The 14,196-nt window shown below is 36.5% G+C and overlaps 2 protein-coding genes across 7 annotated transcripts in view; both read right to left on the reverse strand.

The window, feature by feature from the left end:
• Nucleotides 1–7,765, reverse strand: part of LOC110004014 (Fc receptor-like protein 5) — a 39,988-nt gene extending 32,223 nt beyond the window's left edge. For 2 of the 6 annotated variants that reach the window (XM_065950754.1, XM_065950753.1), the window contains exons 1-10: nt 7,016–7,765; nt 6,625–6,657; nt 5,846–6,127; nt 4,614–4,880; nt 4,211–4,486; nt 3,668–3,940; nt 3,305–3,583; nt 2,903–3,208; nt 2,025–2,288; nt 1,367–1,609 (exon numbers count right to left, since the gene is read on the reverse strand). In XM_065950754.1, the coding sequence (XP_065806826.1) occupies nt 1,367–1,609; nt 2,025–2,288; nt 2,903–3,208; nt 3,305–3,583; nt 3,668–3,940; nt 4,211–4,486; nt 4,614–4,880; nt 5,846–6,127; nt 6,625–6,657; nt 7,016–7,106 (2,314 nt within the window). In that variant the 5' untranslated portion in view covers nt 7,107–7,765. The remainder of the gene's footprint in view (nt 1–1,366; nt 1,610–2,024; nt 2,289–2,902; nt 3,209–3,304; nt 3,584–3,667; nt 3,941–4,210; nt 4,487–4,613; nt 4,881–5,845; nt 6,128–6,624; nt 6,658–7,015) is intronic. The other 4 variants (XM_065950752.1, XM_065950750.1, XM_065950755.1 and 1 more) reach the window with 3 other exon arrangements.
• Nucleotides 7,766–7,913: 148 nt separating this feature from the next.
• si:ch1073-220m6.1 (uncharacterized) lies at nt 7,914–12,342 on the reverse strand. The gene is made up of 5 exons (XM_020640312.3): nt 12,186–12,342; nt 11,230–11,520; nt 10,296–10,550; nt 9,953–10,107; nt 7,914–9,747 (listed from the first exon to the last, which is right to left on the reverse strand). Exons 1-5 carry the CDS (start codon nt 12,325–12,327, stop codon nt 9,385–9,387), a joined length of 1,206 nt encoding a protein of 401 aa, XP_020495968.3. The 5' UTR covers nt 12,328–12,342; the 3' UTR covers nt 7,914–9,384.
• Nucleotides 12,343–14,196: the final 1,854 nt, after the last annotated feature.

A 14,196-nucleotide genomic window follows, 5' to 3' on the forward strand; every position in this document is an offset into this window, starting at 1 on the left:
TGAATCAATAAGGTCAATCACTTAAAGTGTGGTTACTTCCAACTAGATGGTGTATTTGACCTTTTTCTTTTTCAGACAAAACATGGTTTACATAAAATCATTCAGTAATTTGTATCTTTGTAAGGATGGGAAAGTGGCTTAGGCTAAAGAAAGAAAAAAAAATCAAAAATGCAAGTGAATTTTTTTACAATGAAAAAAAAAGTGCAGCAATATGTACAGTACAGGCCTGGAGAAAAATGTAAAAATAAAAAATAAAACTAGCAAGAAATAAGTAAATAACAGAATGTAAAAAGTGACAAACTAAAGACGCGACTCAGCGCTAAACAATGCCACCGTGGGCCCTTGCAGCGCGGCACACTCTTTGGTTACTGTCAACAATTCTCCAACACTTTGCCCCTCCAACCACCAACAACCTGCAAGGCGCTCAAGCCTCCTCTTATGTAGGAGTTGGCACCCCGACCAAAAGAGGTGAGAAATAAGTTAACTCTCTGGAGAGTATTACCTGTTCTGCAAGAAGCACAAAACATCTACAATAAGACTAAAAACACATCAAAATACATTTCAGTTAAAGGGATACTTCACCCGCAGCAGCCGTCTCACCGCTATACGTATATTTTTTCGCCATTATCAGCTTTCTCCATAGAGCCTGTTAGCATAGCTTCCAAGCAATATGGCGGACGTTAAGTTTCGATACCTTTAAGTAAATTCTTAAACCACCATTTTTTTTTTACAAATCATAATTATTCTCAACAACCTAAACATCCCTCCACCTCTGCTTAACTTGGCGCCTTCCACTTGGCACACCCCCATATAAGCCAAAGGCAGGCTTCATCTCTGTTTGGCTATCTTTTGGAAGTGACTTCAGCTAGTCGGTAGGGCTACTTTGAATTGCTTGAGGACCACTGGACTATGTCTGAGAATTGAACCCAAAGTGGATCAATTCATTTGAATTACAGCAGAGGGCAGCATTACGCCTTGTAGCATTCAGCCTGCCAGAAATTCATGAGAAGAAGAAGCTCTGTCTGGCAGTTCCTGATTGAGAAAGTGGAGTGCAAGCCAGGATATGGAGCAACAGAGGACTAACAAGATATATTTGACATGTGTAACACTGAATAAAGTGTTTTAATGCAAAAAAAAAGAAAAAAAAAAAAGGTCCATGAGTTTTTTTGTTGCTTGAAAATAAAATGTTTGAAATGATTTTGTCATTCACACCCAAGTACTGGTTTCTAGTCATGCTAAGCTAACGTTAACACAGGCCTCTAAGCCGGCTTGATATTACTTCAAGAGTGTCTGTTTAACATTAGTGCATGAAAGTATGTACATTACTTTAGAGGGCACGGGGTATCTCCCTGACTATCCCACTCACCTGTTACTGACATCCAACTCTGAGACGACTCTCTCCCTGAGGTCTGACACTTGTAGAAGCCCTCATCAGACTTTGACACAGCAGAGATATTAAGCTCCTTTCTGGTATCATTTTGAATGAGTTTGTTATTCTGATAGAAGAACACATTGGAAACAATATCTGAGCTTCTCAATCTGCAGCTAAGACTAACTGAACTTCCTTCAGTCACTGGATGGACAGGGCTCACCAGGATAATATCAGAATCTGTAAAACAGTTAAAGAAAAGAGGATTCAGTCAGAGGTCATCAGGTTCAAACTTGAAAATTAGCAGACACAGAATGATGAGAATATATTTCTTCTTTTTTTACAGCAATGCTTCAAAGTGATGATTAATCTGATGTGTTATCTTGTGTACACCTTACTCCTTCTTATGTTTAAGACTTTGGCATCAAATGTGTTTGAACAGCAACTGACTACAAATGTGATCAGTATTTAATAATGATATACACTCAGACCTTAATCTTTGCTTTTATCTAATTAAGAGAGTAAACTCTCCCACACTGGGCTGCTCTTTAACTTCTCAATGTCAATGGAGATAACGTGGAACTGAATGATGTTGAATTGAATACTTGGATGCTGAAAGATAAAAACTTTAAGAAGAAATGTAATAAAAACATACTCTCTTTAGTGATGTTGACAGCGTTGCTGAACTCCCCTGATCCAGACTCACACCAGTACACATTATTTCTCGATCTGTATTCCTCTATTGTGCATGTTGATCCAGTCATTGTATCCCTCAGGGAGCAATCTGCCAGGAAGCTGTCCTCTTGAAACGTCACTCTCCACTGAGTAGAGTTCCCCTTACACTCCAGTGAGACAGAATCAGAGGTGAAGTGTTGCACTCTTTCAGGACTCACTGTGAGAGATGCTGATGAAGGCAAATCTAAAGAAGAAAGAAACAAAAGGTTCAACAAAGCCCAGCAGTCCAAAGATTAAAAAAGAACAGACAACTACAGCTAGCTGCCATTGGACTTTATATTTAATTAAGATAAATTGAAAGACTTTCTTTGACCTGTGATTTTTCAAAGATATGAAGGATTAGCATTTCATAACGATGTTTCTCCATGAGTAGTTGCATTCTTACTTTTTATTTGTGTTTCAAGTCTGTGGCTTGGTTTTTTCCCTTCTTTTCCATCAGTCCATATACTGTTTTATCAGGAATGGCTGAATTAGATTTTTCATATAGAGTCTACATACCACTGATTACTGACCAACTATTTTAATCATACAAGCCCTCACATGTGAGAGTAAGCAATTAGCAATAAGATGCTTAATTATACAAAGTAAAATGTTTTTATTGAACGATTATTTAAGTGATAGACTCTAATCATCTTCCTTTTAGTGTTTTTCATGCTACCAAAAACAACAACAACCACTCACCAAGGAAACGAGTTTGTTGTACAATACAGACAATAGTACTGAAGAAACTCTATGTTGTTCATAGATCAAAACTGAATAAAGATATTAATCTCAAGATAAAGACAGAAACAAACTGACCTCCAGACCAGACAAACTTTGGTTTACTATAAGGAGTGTTCATTTCTCCTCTTCCAGCTCTGCACACATATCCTGCTGTGTGTGTCTGTCCATGAACAATGAAGGAATACTTTTCAGTTCCATTTCTGCTTCCAGGTAGCAGCTGGTAGCTGTAGGAGTTGTAGGAGTTGTCAGATAGTTTGGGAATAGCTTCATACCAGTAGAACCTCCATCCTGCTGATGGGTGTTTAACCTCACAGTTCAGAGTCACAGAGTCTCCAGGACTCAGCCAGAGTGGAGACACGGTGAGGACAGGCTGGGGTGAACCTGTTGGAAAAGTGATTATTCAAAGAAATAAAACCATGTAATGATGGAATATCTGATAGTACAGTATAATGTTTATATAAAAGAAATGTTACTTACTGGATAAAACCGTTAATGTGATGGGATCGCTCCAACCTGTTGGAGACTGGTCACTTTTTTTTCTGCCCTTACAACTGTAGTTTCCACTGTGTGATGTATAAGCAGGTCCAATACTGTATTCCTTTTCCTTTGGAGGTTTGAATGAGTTGCTTGTTTCCCACTCATACTCCCACTCAGCGTCGTCTCCATCCTTTATCTCACATCTTAGAGTAATCGACTCTTTAGAGTAGATTTCAGACCAGTTGGGGTGCAGAGTCACGACAGCCTTGTTTGCAACCGCTAATGTTGAAGAATTCACAGTAAGTATACAAAGATGAAAAAACCTTAAATCTACACCAAAGAATGTCAATATGCAAAACTTACTATTTTCTTTTAACTGAATTGTATTACTGTCCTCTGTGTAGTAAACTGGGTTTCCTCTCGCTCCTCTACACCAGTAGAGTCCTTCCTTTGAGACACGCTTTTGTCCAGCCGAGGAGAATTCATTTATGGATGATGGGTTAGAGGATTTATCTGCTCTGTACCAAAAGTAGTATTGCCAACCAGATGAAGAGCTCACATCACAGGTCAGGGTCACATAACCTCCTACTGGAATATCTGTGACATCAGCCTTCAGCTCAGCCTTTGGTTTTTGTTCTGTTCAGTTTAAAACAGGGATATAAAAATGATTACTGTTTCTTTAAATAGCCATTAATAAAATACCTTATGGAAATAAATACACATGAACTTCATCCATGAAACTTATTGTACCAAAGACACACTTAATCACTGTGATCTGCACTAAAACTTTCTCAATGAAGAAATAAAGTCACAATTTGAGTACTGTTCAGATATGAATGATAGTTTCTCTTAACATACACAAACATCCTAAAAACTGTTTTCATGTTGATTTTAAGTCCATCTTACCTGATACTGTCAATGTGATTGGAGTGCTCCACGGTGTTGAGGAAAGTACCTCAGTTTTGTGTTTTCCCTTACACTTGTATTCTCCTTCACTGTAAGAAGTAGCACTGATTTCAAAGGATTCACTTTGTTTTACAGATCTATCAGAGCTGGTTGTTTCCCACTCATACTCCCACTCAGAGTCGTCTCCACCCTCGATTTCACATCTCAAAGTGATCTTCTCTCCGCTGTGTATCTCAGTCCAATGGGGCTGAAGAGTCACAACAGCTCTGTTTGATACTGTTTGTGTTCAAGAGATCCCAACAAGGACACAATGATGAGAAAAAAAGAAACATCTTTAGTCTTTTTATCAATCAATTTATGGATAGAATATATTATTACAAGTTTTCAAAAATGTTAAACTCACAAATGATGTTGATAGTGACTGAATCACTGTAATAAGTGTAGTAAACTGGTTCTCCTCTCACTCCTCTGCACCTGTAGACTCCTCCCTTGGAGACACTGAATCGTCCATTGAAGTTTTTACCATCATCTTGTGTGCCCGGGTGATCTCCTCTGTACAAGATGTACGTCCAGCCAGATGATGGAGGGTTCACATCACAGGTCAGGGTCACAGCGCCCCCTGCTGGAATTGATGTGCTGTCAGCTCTCAGTTCAGCCTTTGGTGTTCTTGCTGTTTGATTTGGAAACAAAGATGTAAAAAGGTAAATTACTGTACCTACAATTTGGTCAAATTCAAACAGTGCTGAGCCCAGAAGTAAAAATGACTTGAAGAATTATGAGCTGAAACTAGTGTTGAGATTTATCTCTTAAATTATATTAAATTTAAAATAGTTAAATTCCAGAAAAGATCCAAATCACGTATCACTTTAAAAAACAGCATCAATCAATCAAATGTATTCATAAAGCACATTTAAAAAAACAAGACAAAAACTCACACAAACATGTTTGTCTTGTTTTTTAACCCTAACCCGCCCCACACACAAATGCACAAACACGATACCAACTATATAATCATACTTTAATATTAAATGATATTTGATAGAAATACATCAAAAAGAAATACAAGCAACCTAGTTAGGACTCAAAAGCCAACATGTAAAAGTGTGTTTTGAGGCGTGACTTAAAAGACTCCACAGAGGGGGCAGACCCTGACTGAGGGAGGAAGGCTGTTCCACAACCGTGGGGCCTTGACTGCAAAGGCTCGGTCGCCTCGAGGTTTATAACGGGAAGGAGGCGGAGCCAGGGGGCGGGGCCAGGAGGCCCATGTTTGAGGATCTGAGATACTTTTCTCACTTTGACACAGCAATCATAACTTAGGAGAGCTCTATCAATATCAACAAACATCTTCTTTGTCAAATGTGAATAACTTAGCCAATATTTATAAGAAATTATTCAGACACTGTTAGTGACATCAAAATTCACTGTTTTAAATCATATTAAGACATATTTTAAGCAGATTACAAAAGATGTGATAGTCTTAAGTTTCTCAGTTATTTTGTTACCATGCTGAAAGTTAAAAAATAATTTGTCACAGCTCCCTGCAAAGACTTTAAGCAAGCAATGTTTTGTTTTCTCATTTAGATGAAATCATTTCCACCTGGACATTTTAATTATTGACAACATGGTTCGACTTACGTGTTACAGTCAATTTGAAGGGTTCACTCCAAGGCGTGAAGGTAGAATTAGGGGATCCCCTTCTGCCGATGCACTCATAGTCTCCGTTGTCAGAATCAGTGGCTTGGCTAATAATGTATTTATTGTCTGTTGTATATTTGTCAGAGCTGGATGTTCTGTCTCTTCTCCATCCAAACGTCCATTCAGAGTCTCCACCTCCCTCAATCTCACATCTGAGAGTGAGCGTCTCAGTCCAGAATGTTTCAGGCCAGTTGGATGTTGTGGTCACACGGGGACGGTTACCTGTTCACATCACAAAGAAACAGGATTGGAAACAAAAACTAAAAATAGAAAATATTACAGTTTTCATCCATGATCCTTATTGTAATGATTTAAATGTCTGTACAATATAACTGTAACAATAATGACACAACAATAATGTTGTAAATGGTTTTAAAGTAACGTATAAAGCAGCGTTAAAAGAAGCAGCTGTTGAAGAGATATAAGAGCTTACAGAGTCACAACAGTTTCTAGAAATACCAGCAGCTTTCCATGGTGAGGACAGAGTCGAGTCAAAAGAGGAAACTAAAATACATAGCTTAAAAAAAAACATTTTAAAAGAGAACTTTCAGGAAGATACAGTTCACATTCGAGGACATTTTCTTTTAAAACTTAAGAGATAATACATAAACACAAAACACTACATGTGGATGATGTTAAAGAGATGAAGTAGGTAATAAATAGAGGAACTGCAGAAACATTTAAAAAACAAAAATCAGAAATATAAGACCATCACTTACCTTGAGCCAATCCGTGGGGGATCAAATTCAGCACTAAAATAAAGATTAATAGTTCATCAGGGAAGAATTAAAGGTGTTAAATCCAGATAGAGTTTCATTTTAGGTAACTGTTATTGTCAAAACTTTCAAAAACGAGATGGTTCATCTCAAGGGGCTATCCATCAATAAACAGAATTTCTCACAAAACAACAAACGTTTGGCAGCCATTTCAATCCTAAAGCTTTTTTTTCCAAAACTATCGACTATTTACTGTTCACGCCTTGTTCAAATGTTGTACAAACAGCAAGTCCTTAACTCCTGTTGTATTATTCAAACAGCTGAACTACATGTTCATAGAAACATGACTCGCTGTTTGAAAGTCACAAAACTTAAAGAGCTCTGATGTACTCACAGAAAAACCCCAGCACACAACGCAAGGTTTGGTCCATCTTCACATCCAAAACGACAATGAAACTCTGACGCTTAGTTTTAAAATAAAACATTAACTTTACATTTCTAATAATGCAGAAGGAAAAGAGGAGAAAGACAAGTAACAGTTCATTAAAATGTGAGAGCAGAGTTTCTCTCGGACTTCTTCTTTCTCTTTACTTCCTTCCCTATTGCACTTTACACAATTCTAAGCACCAACCTCAACAAACCTGTTTACACGTCCTGTCTACTGCTCGAATAAGAAAGAGATCATGTGAAATGGCTTCTGTTAGGGGTTAAATAAATAAATAATGGCACTAATAACTAATTATTGCACATCCATGAAACATAATGCCAATAACTTTAAGACCACATACACACCTAACATTTCTAGTGTTCTATGTGCTGCATGTTATTCCAAATATATGATATTATTATATTTATTTGTGTTGTGTTTTTATAAACAAAATAAATAATGATTTTCAATACACAATATATGAGTGTCCTTGTCTAACACACCCTGGTGGCAGAATTACAAATAGAATGCCATCTAATGATTCACATGATCATTAATAAATAATAACCCACGACTGATCTGGTGCACTGCCTGCATAGCAGTGTGTAGCAGCCCCACTCTGACTTCTCTCCACTAATGCACGTCCACAGGTCCTGTTTGAACATGTGTGTGATTCAGGTCAATGTGTGTGAGAAGCATGTCTCTCAGTAAATCATTTTAAAATAACAATTCAAATTCAAAAAACTAAAGCCACAGTAAGATGGTGAAAAAAAAGAAGCAAAACCTCAACCTGCAAATGTTCCCACATTGTGGTAGAGTTCTAGTTTCTAGTTTGTTTGAAGTCCACAACACCGGAAACACTAACTGCTTATTGCCCATGAGAGAGTTTTAATGTTTTCAGGTTGTTTTCATTAGCAGAAAAAAAGAAGGCAAAAAGATAACAATATGTTTCATGTTTGATGGTGAAAAAAATAAAGCAAAACTCACAAGAATACTGTAAGTGTTGTACCAAGTACAATCTGATGATCACTTCCTGTATAAACAGCTCTGCTATAGGAGGCACGCCTTTCACTCAGGCCGGACATGATGTCACTGAAGCAGCAGATAAAAAGATGCATCAGAATATGCAAAAGAGCATATAAGCTAATTATAAACCTCTTCTCACTTCTGATGGTGAACTAACAAACAAGCACCAGGTCCGTGGTCAGTGTAGTACCCTCAATTGATTTAAGAGGTGCTTTGTGCCATAGCAAATGTGTCCCATCACATCTGTGCCATAACTGTGCTCCTCCTGGTAGATTCCAAGGCGTTCCTGGGCTATACAGGATATATAATCCCTCCAGTGAACTCTGGGTCTACCCCAGGCTCTCCTCCCAGTTGGGCGTGCCCCGAAAACCTCCAAAGGGAGGCGTCCAGGAGGCATTCTAATCAGATGCCCAAACCACCTCAACTAGCTCCTTTCGATGTGAGCTCCTCACCCTATCTCCAAGGCTGATCCCAGCTTGTATGATCTGGGTTTTTCCCAATGATTTTGAACTATCCAATTCTTCTGAAATGTATAGTACACACCCTCTAAACAGGCTTCCCCTGACAGTCTTCATTGTGGCGGTTTGTACTTTACATTTCTGGACATTAGGATAGTTCAAAATGTTAATGAAATCCAGATCATTCCAGTTCAGCCTCAGTCAAAATATTTGTGTGACAATTAAAATACATAATTTTGGAGTGATGTCCGAAATGTTTTTCTTGTTTTAACATTTTTCGGGATTCAGCACTCAGTTGTTTTACGTTGAAAGGGGATTGAGTGTGTTTTCTCTGTCATTAGATCCATAAGGTACCCATCCATATTAATAATACATTTTATTTGTAGCGCACTTTTCATCAAATCAAATCTTAAAGTGCGATAGAATTTTAAAAAGCATGATCATAAAAAAAAGCTAAGGGCAAGCAGAGAGTTATAAAGCATGAGTATAAAAAAAGGATGAGAAAGCAGAAATGAAGAAAAATGAATGATTGTGGGGCTCAAATACTGAAAATAGATGTGCGTGACTCACATTGACAACAGTTTTAGTTTAAGAGATCCAGGATGCCAGAAAAATCCAGAAAATCCCATTCTTAAATCATTAAAATACAATAAAAAAAACTAAAATAACGAGCCCCAATATAACCTTTAAAAAATAGTCATACCGTACCTTACATCACATCCAATTATTTAAAAAAATGCAGTTGAAAACAATCCATGACGTGTATTCAAGTTTTTAGTACCACAGGAATGTCCACATCATTATTCTGAATTTATATCGTACTCTCAGTCAAGCTTTTCAAACTTGTCATGTTTATGTCTTTGGCTTTTGCAAAGTGCAGTACACTGAGTCAATTTGCCCAAGAGTGACAGATGAAGTTGATGACTCTGGTGTCGTGTAATCTACTTTTGTTGTATTTTCTCTGTCACTGTTTCCGAGCGAGCCAGTCACACGTGGCAACTGTAGAACGCTGTAGACCGTATCCACTGTCTGGCTTTCCTTTGATTCCAGCTCCTCCTTTGGGTGGCTGGTTGGATGGTTTATCTGACTTGGCTCCGCTGCCTCCACATTTTCATAAGACACATCAGGTTGAGTAGAAGAAGAGGGTGACTCGCTGCTCACAGGTTGTGACTGGGCCTCGATTGGCTGGCTCTGTATTAACTGAGCAGTAGATGTCTGTGAATCAGTGCAATGTGGATTAAACACAATTTCACAAACTATAACAAGAATAATCTCAATTTGACATCTTGTTTACAATGCATACATCTGAAAAAAAATTTACTGATAAAAAAAAAAGGTCACAGTGTCAAGACTTTATATTTTACATGGTAAGTTATATGCAACAGATTCCTTTATATATTGAATATTGAATCAAGCTTACCTGATGTCCATTATATTCTGTCCAACAGAGTCTCTTAATCAAAAAGCTAATAAATGCACAGAGAGTTACACCTACGGCAACTGCTATTACAATTACTATTAGTCTGGATGATGATGATGATTTCTCTTCATGTTCATTTGTCCGTTTACTATAGCCTAAAAACAAAAACAAAACACGTCAACAAATACAAACAGCAACAAAATGAATGATCAAAATAAGAGCAAGTTGTCAAATAATTAAGAAGTAAAAAACAGTTAATATTTTCTGAAGGTATATTTTTCAGTAAATTTCATTCATTAGGTAATAAATCAACAGATAATTGGAAAGATCATATCATATTTACATGTTGCGTCGATGCTTTTAGAGACTTTGCTTTTGCTGACTTGGTTGTGTCCACTGCAGACAACAGATCTGTTGTGAGCCAAAATTGTGATGTTGACTTTACTTAAGGATCTCTGAAATGGTCTGCAGCTGTCTTCATGGCAAACAGCCCACAGCCACTCGTCCAGGACAGAGCAGTTGATGGATATGTTGCAGGATCCAGCAGACAGGTTGGAGCCCATTAATGACATCCTGATAACTGGTTTGGGAACAGATTCTGAAATAACACAAGCAAAGAAATGTAAGACATTAGCTAGTTTATGCTGCCCTCTGGTGGCAAGTAACAGGAATGCTTAACCACCCGTAGCAACACACGCCTCAAACTAAGCTTTTCTCCTAAACTAAGGGCACCAAACACAAATGCAACATGAAGAATGGCACTGGACTTCACTTTATATGCATGCCAGTTCACTTTACTATGTATTTTTCATCCTGCTTTTTGTTTGCCCCTACAGCATATTGCTTTGAGGACACCAAATTTACATAAGGTTAGAGTCACCTTTATTAGACCATTAAAAAACTTAAAACCCTTCAAAAATAAAATGATAGGAAACTATAAGAGCCGACTGAACTGGAACAAATTAAACTTTTCACATAGTTGAAAATGTTATCATCAATAGGGATGAATAATTGTAGAGGCCAACAATGAAAAATACTAGGGTGTAGTTCACCTAGATATTTATGTGATCTTATCGTGGACCTGGACTCTAACCCTCTAAGCCCAATTGAAGATATTTATTTTCAAAAGGAATGGAATAATATGTCCTGAAACATCTGAAAGCAATAAACCTGGTCTTTAACTAAAATACTGTAAACAGAGGAATATAAATGTTAGAACTCCCAAGGTTATCATAAATAAATAAAATCTAAATAAAGACAAAGTACATAGAACTTACCTTGAACAATTAAACGGTTGGTCTCAGTTGATTTTTTATATTTGGAATCAACGATCAAAGCATTATAATCACCACTGTCTTTTTCAGTCAGTTTTTTTAGACACAACGCGTGATTGCTTGCATTGTAATCAACTTTGTCTGTGTAATTGGGTGTGACGCTTTTCTGTAAAACAATTAATTTATCATAATAACTCCATTGAACATCAAGTGTTGCTGATTTTCCAACTTGTAGACATAATGAGCTGTTCTTCACTTGGTAGTGCATCTTTGGTGGACCGTCTGCTGCAATACCTGGGGAAACAAACATGATTCATTTTATTTTTCTTCAGGCACATAACCAAATAAACTCTAAAAAGAAGGTGCACGCTGCTATAATGTGACTACAATTGCCTTATGATACATGTCTAAAGTAAAGTAAATCCCTTGCCTAGCTTCTTTTTTTATTATTGCCGGTCGGACTGATGTTAAGCAACTTGCCTTTTTTAGCTGAATGGATAATGGAAAATCATCAACTTAAAACTTTTAAAAACTCCACAATCAATGCAAAGAGGATTTTTTTTTTTTTTTTTTAATTCTCATAGAAATCAAGACTACACTAAATGCAATATAAAGTTACATCTTATTTCTTCTTAAAACCATACACAAATTAAGCTACAAAAATAAAACAATTCTACAACTACAATTCACTTAGCAGACGCTTTTATCCAAAGCGACGTACATCAGAGAGTAAGAACAACACAAGCAAGAATCTAGAAAAAAGGGAACAATGTCAGTAAGAGCAAACGATCAGCTTTGAGTCTGATTGGACTCACAGGTGCTGACAGGCATTGCACAGAGGCAAAGCACAACATTGACGGCAGTTCTTGAGAGCTCTAATCAGTATAGAAACCATCTTATAAGTCATCATTATCAAACATTCTTGGACTAAACATGCCAAAAAAAATGTATTATCTTACCTGCAATTATAACACAACTCAGAAGCAGCAGCATTCTTAATCCGCTGTCAATCTCGATGAAGATAAACAGGAAACGCGACCTTGAAAATGGGCTTTGCAGGTGCAAAGACAACCCAGACAGATCAAAGCCGACATTTTTCATTGGTCTGGTTTTTTTTTTAAAGTTAAAGTTCAGTAGTTAAATTTGAATAATACGTTCAAAAATTCTATTCATAGTGTTGAAACAAAAAAATTTAAAGCAGTGTTGTCTGCTGGCAATCCCAGCTGAATTTGCACACAAAACAAAGCCTTATAGAATTAAGTGTTAATATGAGTGCAGGTTTAAGCTGAGTTTCAAATACGAAAACAACAAGGTTTTTGTTCCCTTGATTTGTGCCAGAAATCGAGCAGGTTTTCACCCTAAGTAGATCTGCCTTTCAATTTTTTTGACACTTTACCAAAATCACTTTTTCATCCAAGCTAAAGCTTTGAAGGTAAAGGAAACCATAGCACAAATCTCAGTTGTTTCTTTGTACATTACTGACTTGTCTTAATTAGAACATCAACTCAACCAGTTTACGACCTGCCACCTTCAGCTGCGTCTAAGGTAAACTGTATGGCCATCTTTAAAAAAGGGGGATGATCAAAACCTGATTTCACAATTGACTGTCAAATTTCAATTCTGGCCTTTGCAAAAATTTAAAATCTGGCCTATGCGGAAACAACCATATTTTTAGCATATGTAAGACAATATAAATGTAAAATACTTGTTTACTGACTAACTTAATTTGGCTAATTAATATCATATTTGTCCTTTATCATTAGTGCAACCCACATAAGATAAAACGTAATATTAGTAATTTAGATCTAGACCAATATCTTTAAAATTCATTTTATTATTGTCAGATAAACTCATGTTAACATGACATTTCTCTCTGTTATAGACATATTTATCTTGTTTATTTATTTGTCAACATTTGTATTTCTTTTTAAATGACATTTTAACATATTTAACTGTCTTTTTTTATCATCTTTTTATTTGTGATGGTTATACAACGATCAACAAACCGTACACAGAATGTCAGCATATCCCTTCCCTCCACCAACATGAACACATACATACATGCATGTCTGCATACATAGGCCTCCATGCATACACAGAAAAACAAAGCGAAAACAAGAAAAACAATCCTAACAGTAATACTAGTAATACTCTTAATAATAATAGTAAAAATAATAAGACGAGACAAAAAAATAAAAAATAAAATAATTTTTTTTTTTTTTTTTTTTTTTGTCATATTTAACTGTCTGAAATGATACATTTTAGACTGGGCTACATATCTATCTATCTATCTATCTGAAAGGCCCTTAACCCCCTGCCAACTTACCGGCTAAAAACTAGCATCGCCTACTTGTTTTCAGTCAGCATGAATTTAAACAGACACGGTCATGACTAAATATTTCCACTGAATTAGCCAGAATTTCCCATTGGAATTTCCCATTGGGGAAAGTTTAAGTTTGGCATATTTGCCTGCTGCCTAAATCATTTCCTCTAACACCTACCCTTTTCCGCTCTGCTGGGGTCCATGTTCCTCTTTAATCACGATAACAACCAAGAATTAAAAGTACAGTTTGTTATTTTGTTGTTTTACTGAAAATGTTTACCTCTGACATGTAACTGTTCATTTATAATTATTTGAGCCCAACTACATATATCTAATAAATTCATATACACAGAGAGTTATCCTTTTTTTTTTTATTACATATATTGGTGTAAATTGAAAAAAATAGATTCAGAAACTGAGTGTTGTAAACTGATTTCATGTTTTAAGCTTGATGTCTTTGTGCCAATCGATAACTTTTGAAAATTCCCCATTTTCAACATTTATTGTGAAATTATACATGCTTTTTGCCACAACCAAGTCATTGTAATACGCTTGTTTTTAGGACTTCTTGTCTGGACCTTACTATTTTTAAAACAAAATAATAAATGCAAACAGAAGGATATAAAACTCAACAATAAAAAGCTTTT

The sequence above is a fragment of the Labrus bergylta genome, chromosome 22 (assembly GCF_963930695.1).
Source record: "Labrus bergylta chromosome 22, fLabBer1.1, whole genome shotgun sequence".
Taxonomy (NCBI): domain Eukaryota; kingdom Metazoa; phylum Chordata; class Actinopteri; order Labriformes; family Labridae; genus Labrus; species Labrus bergylta.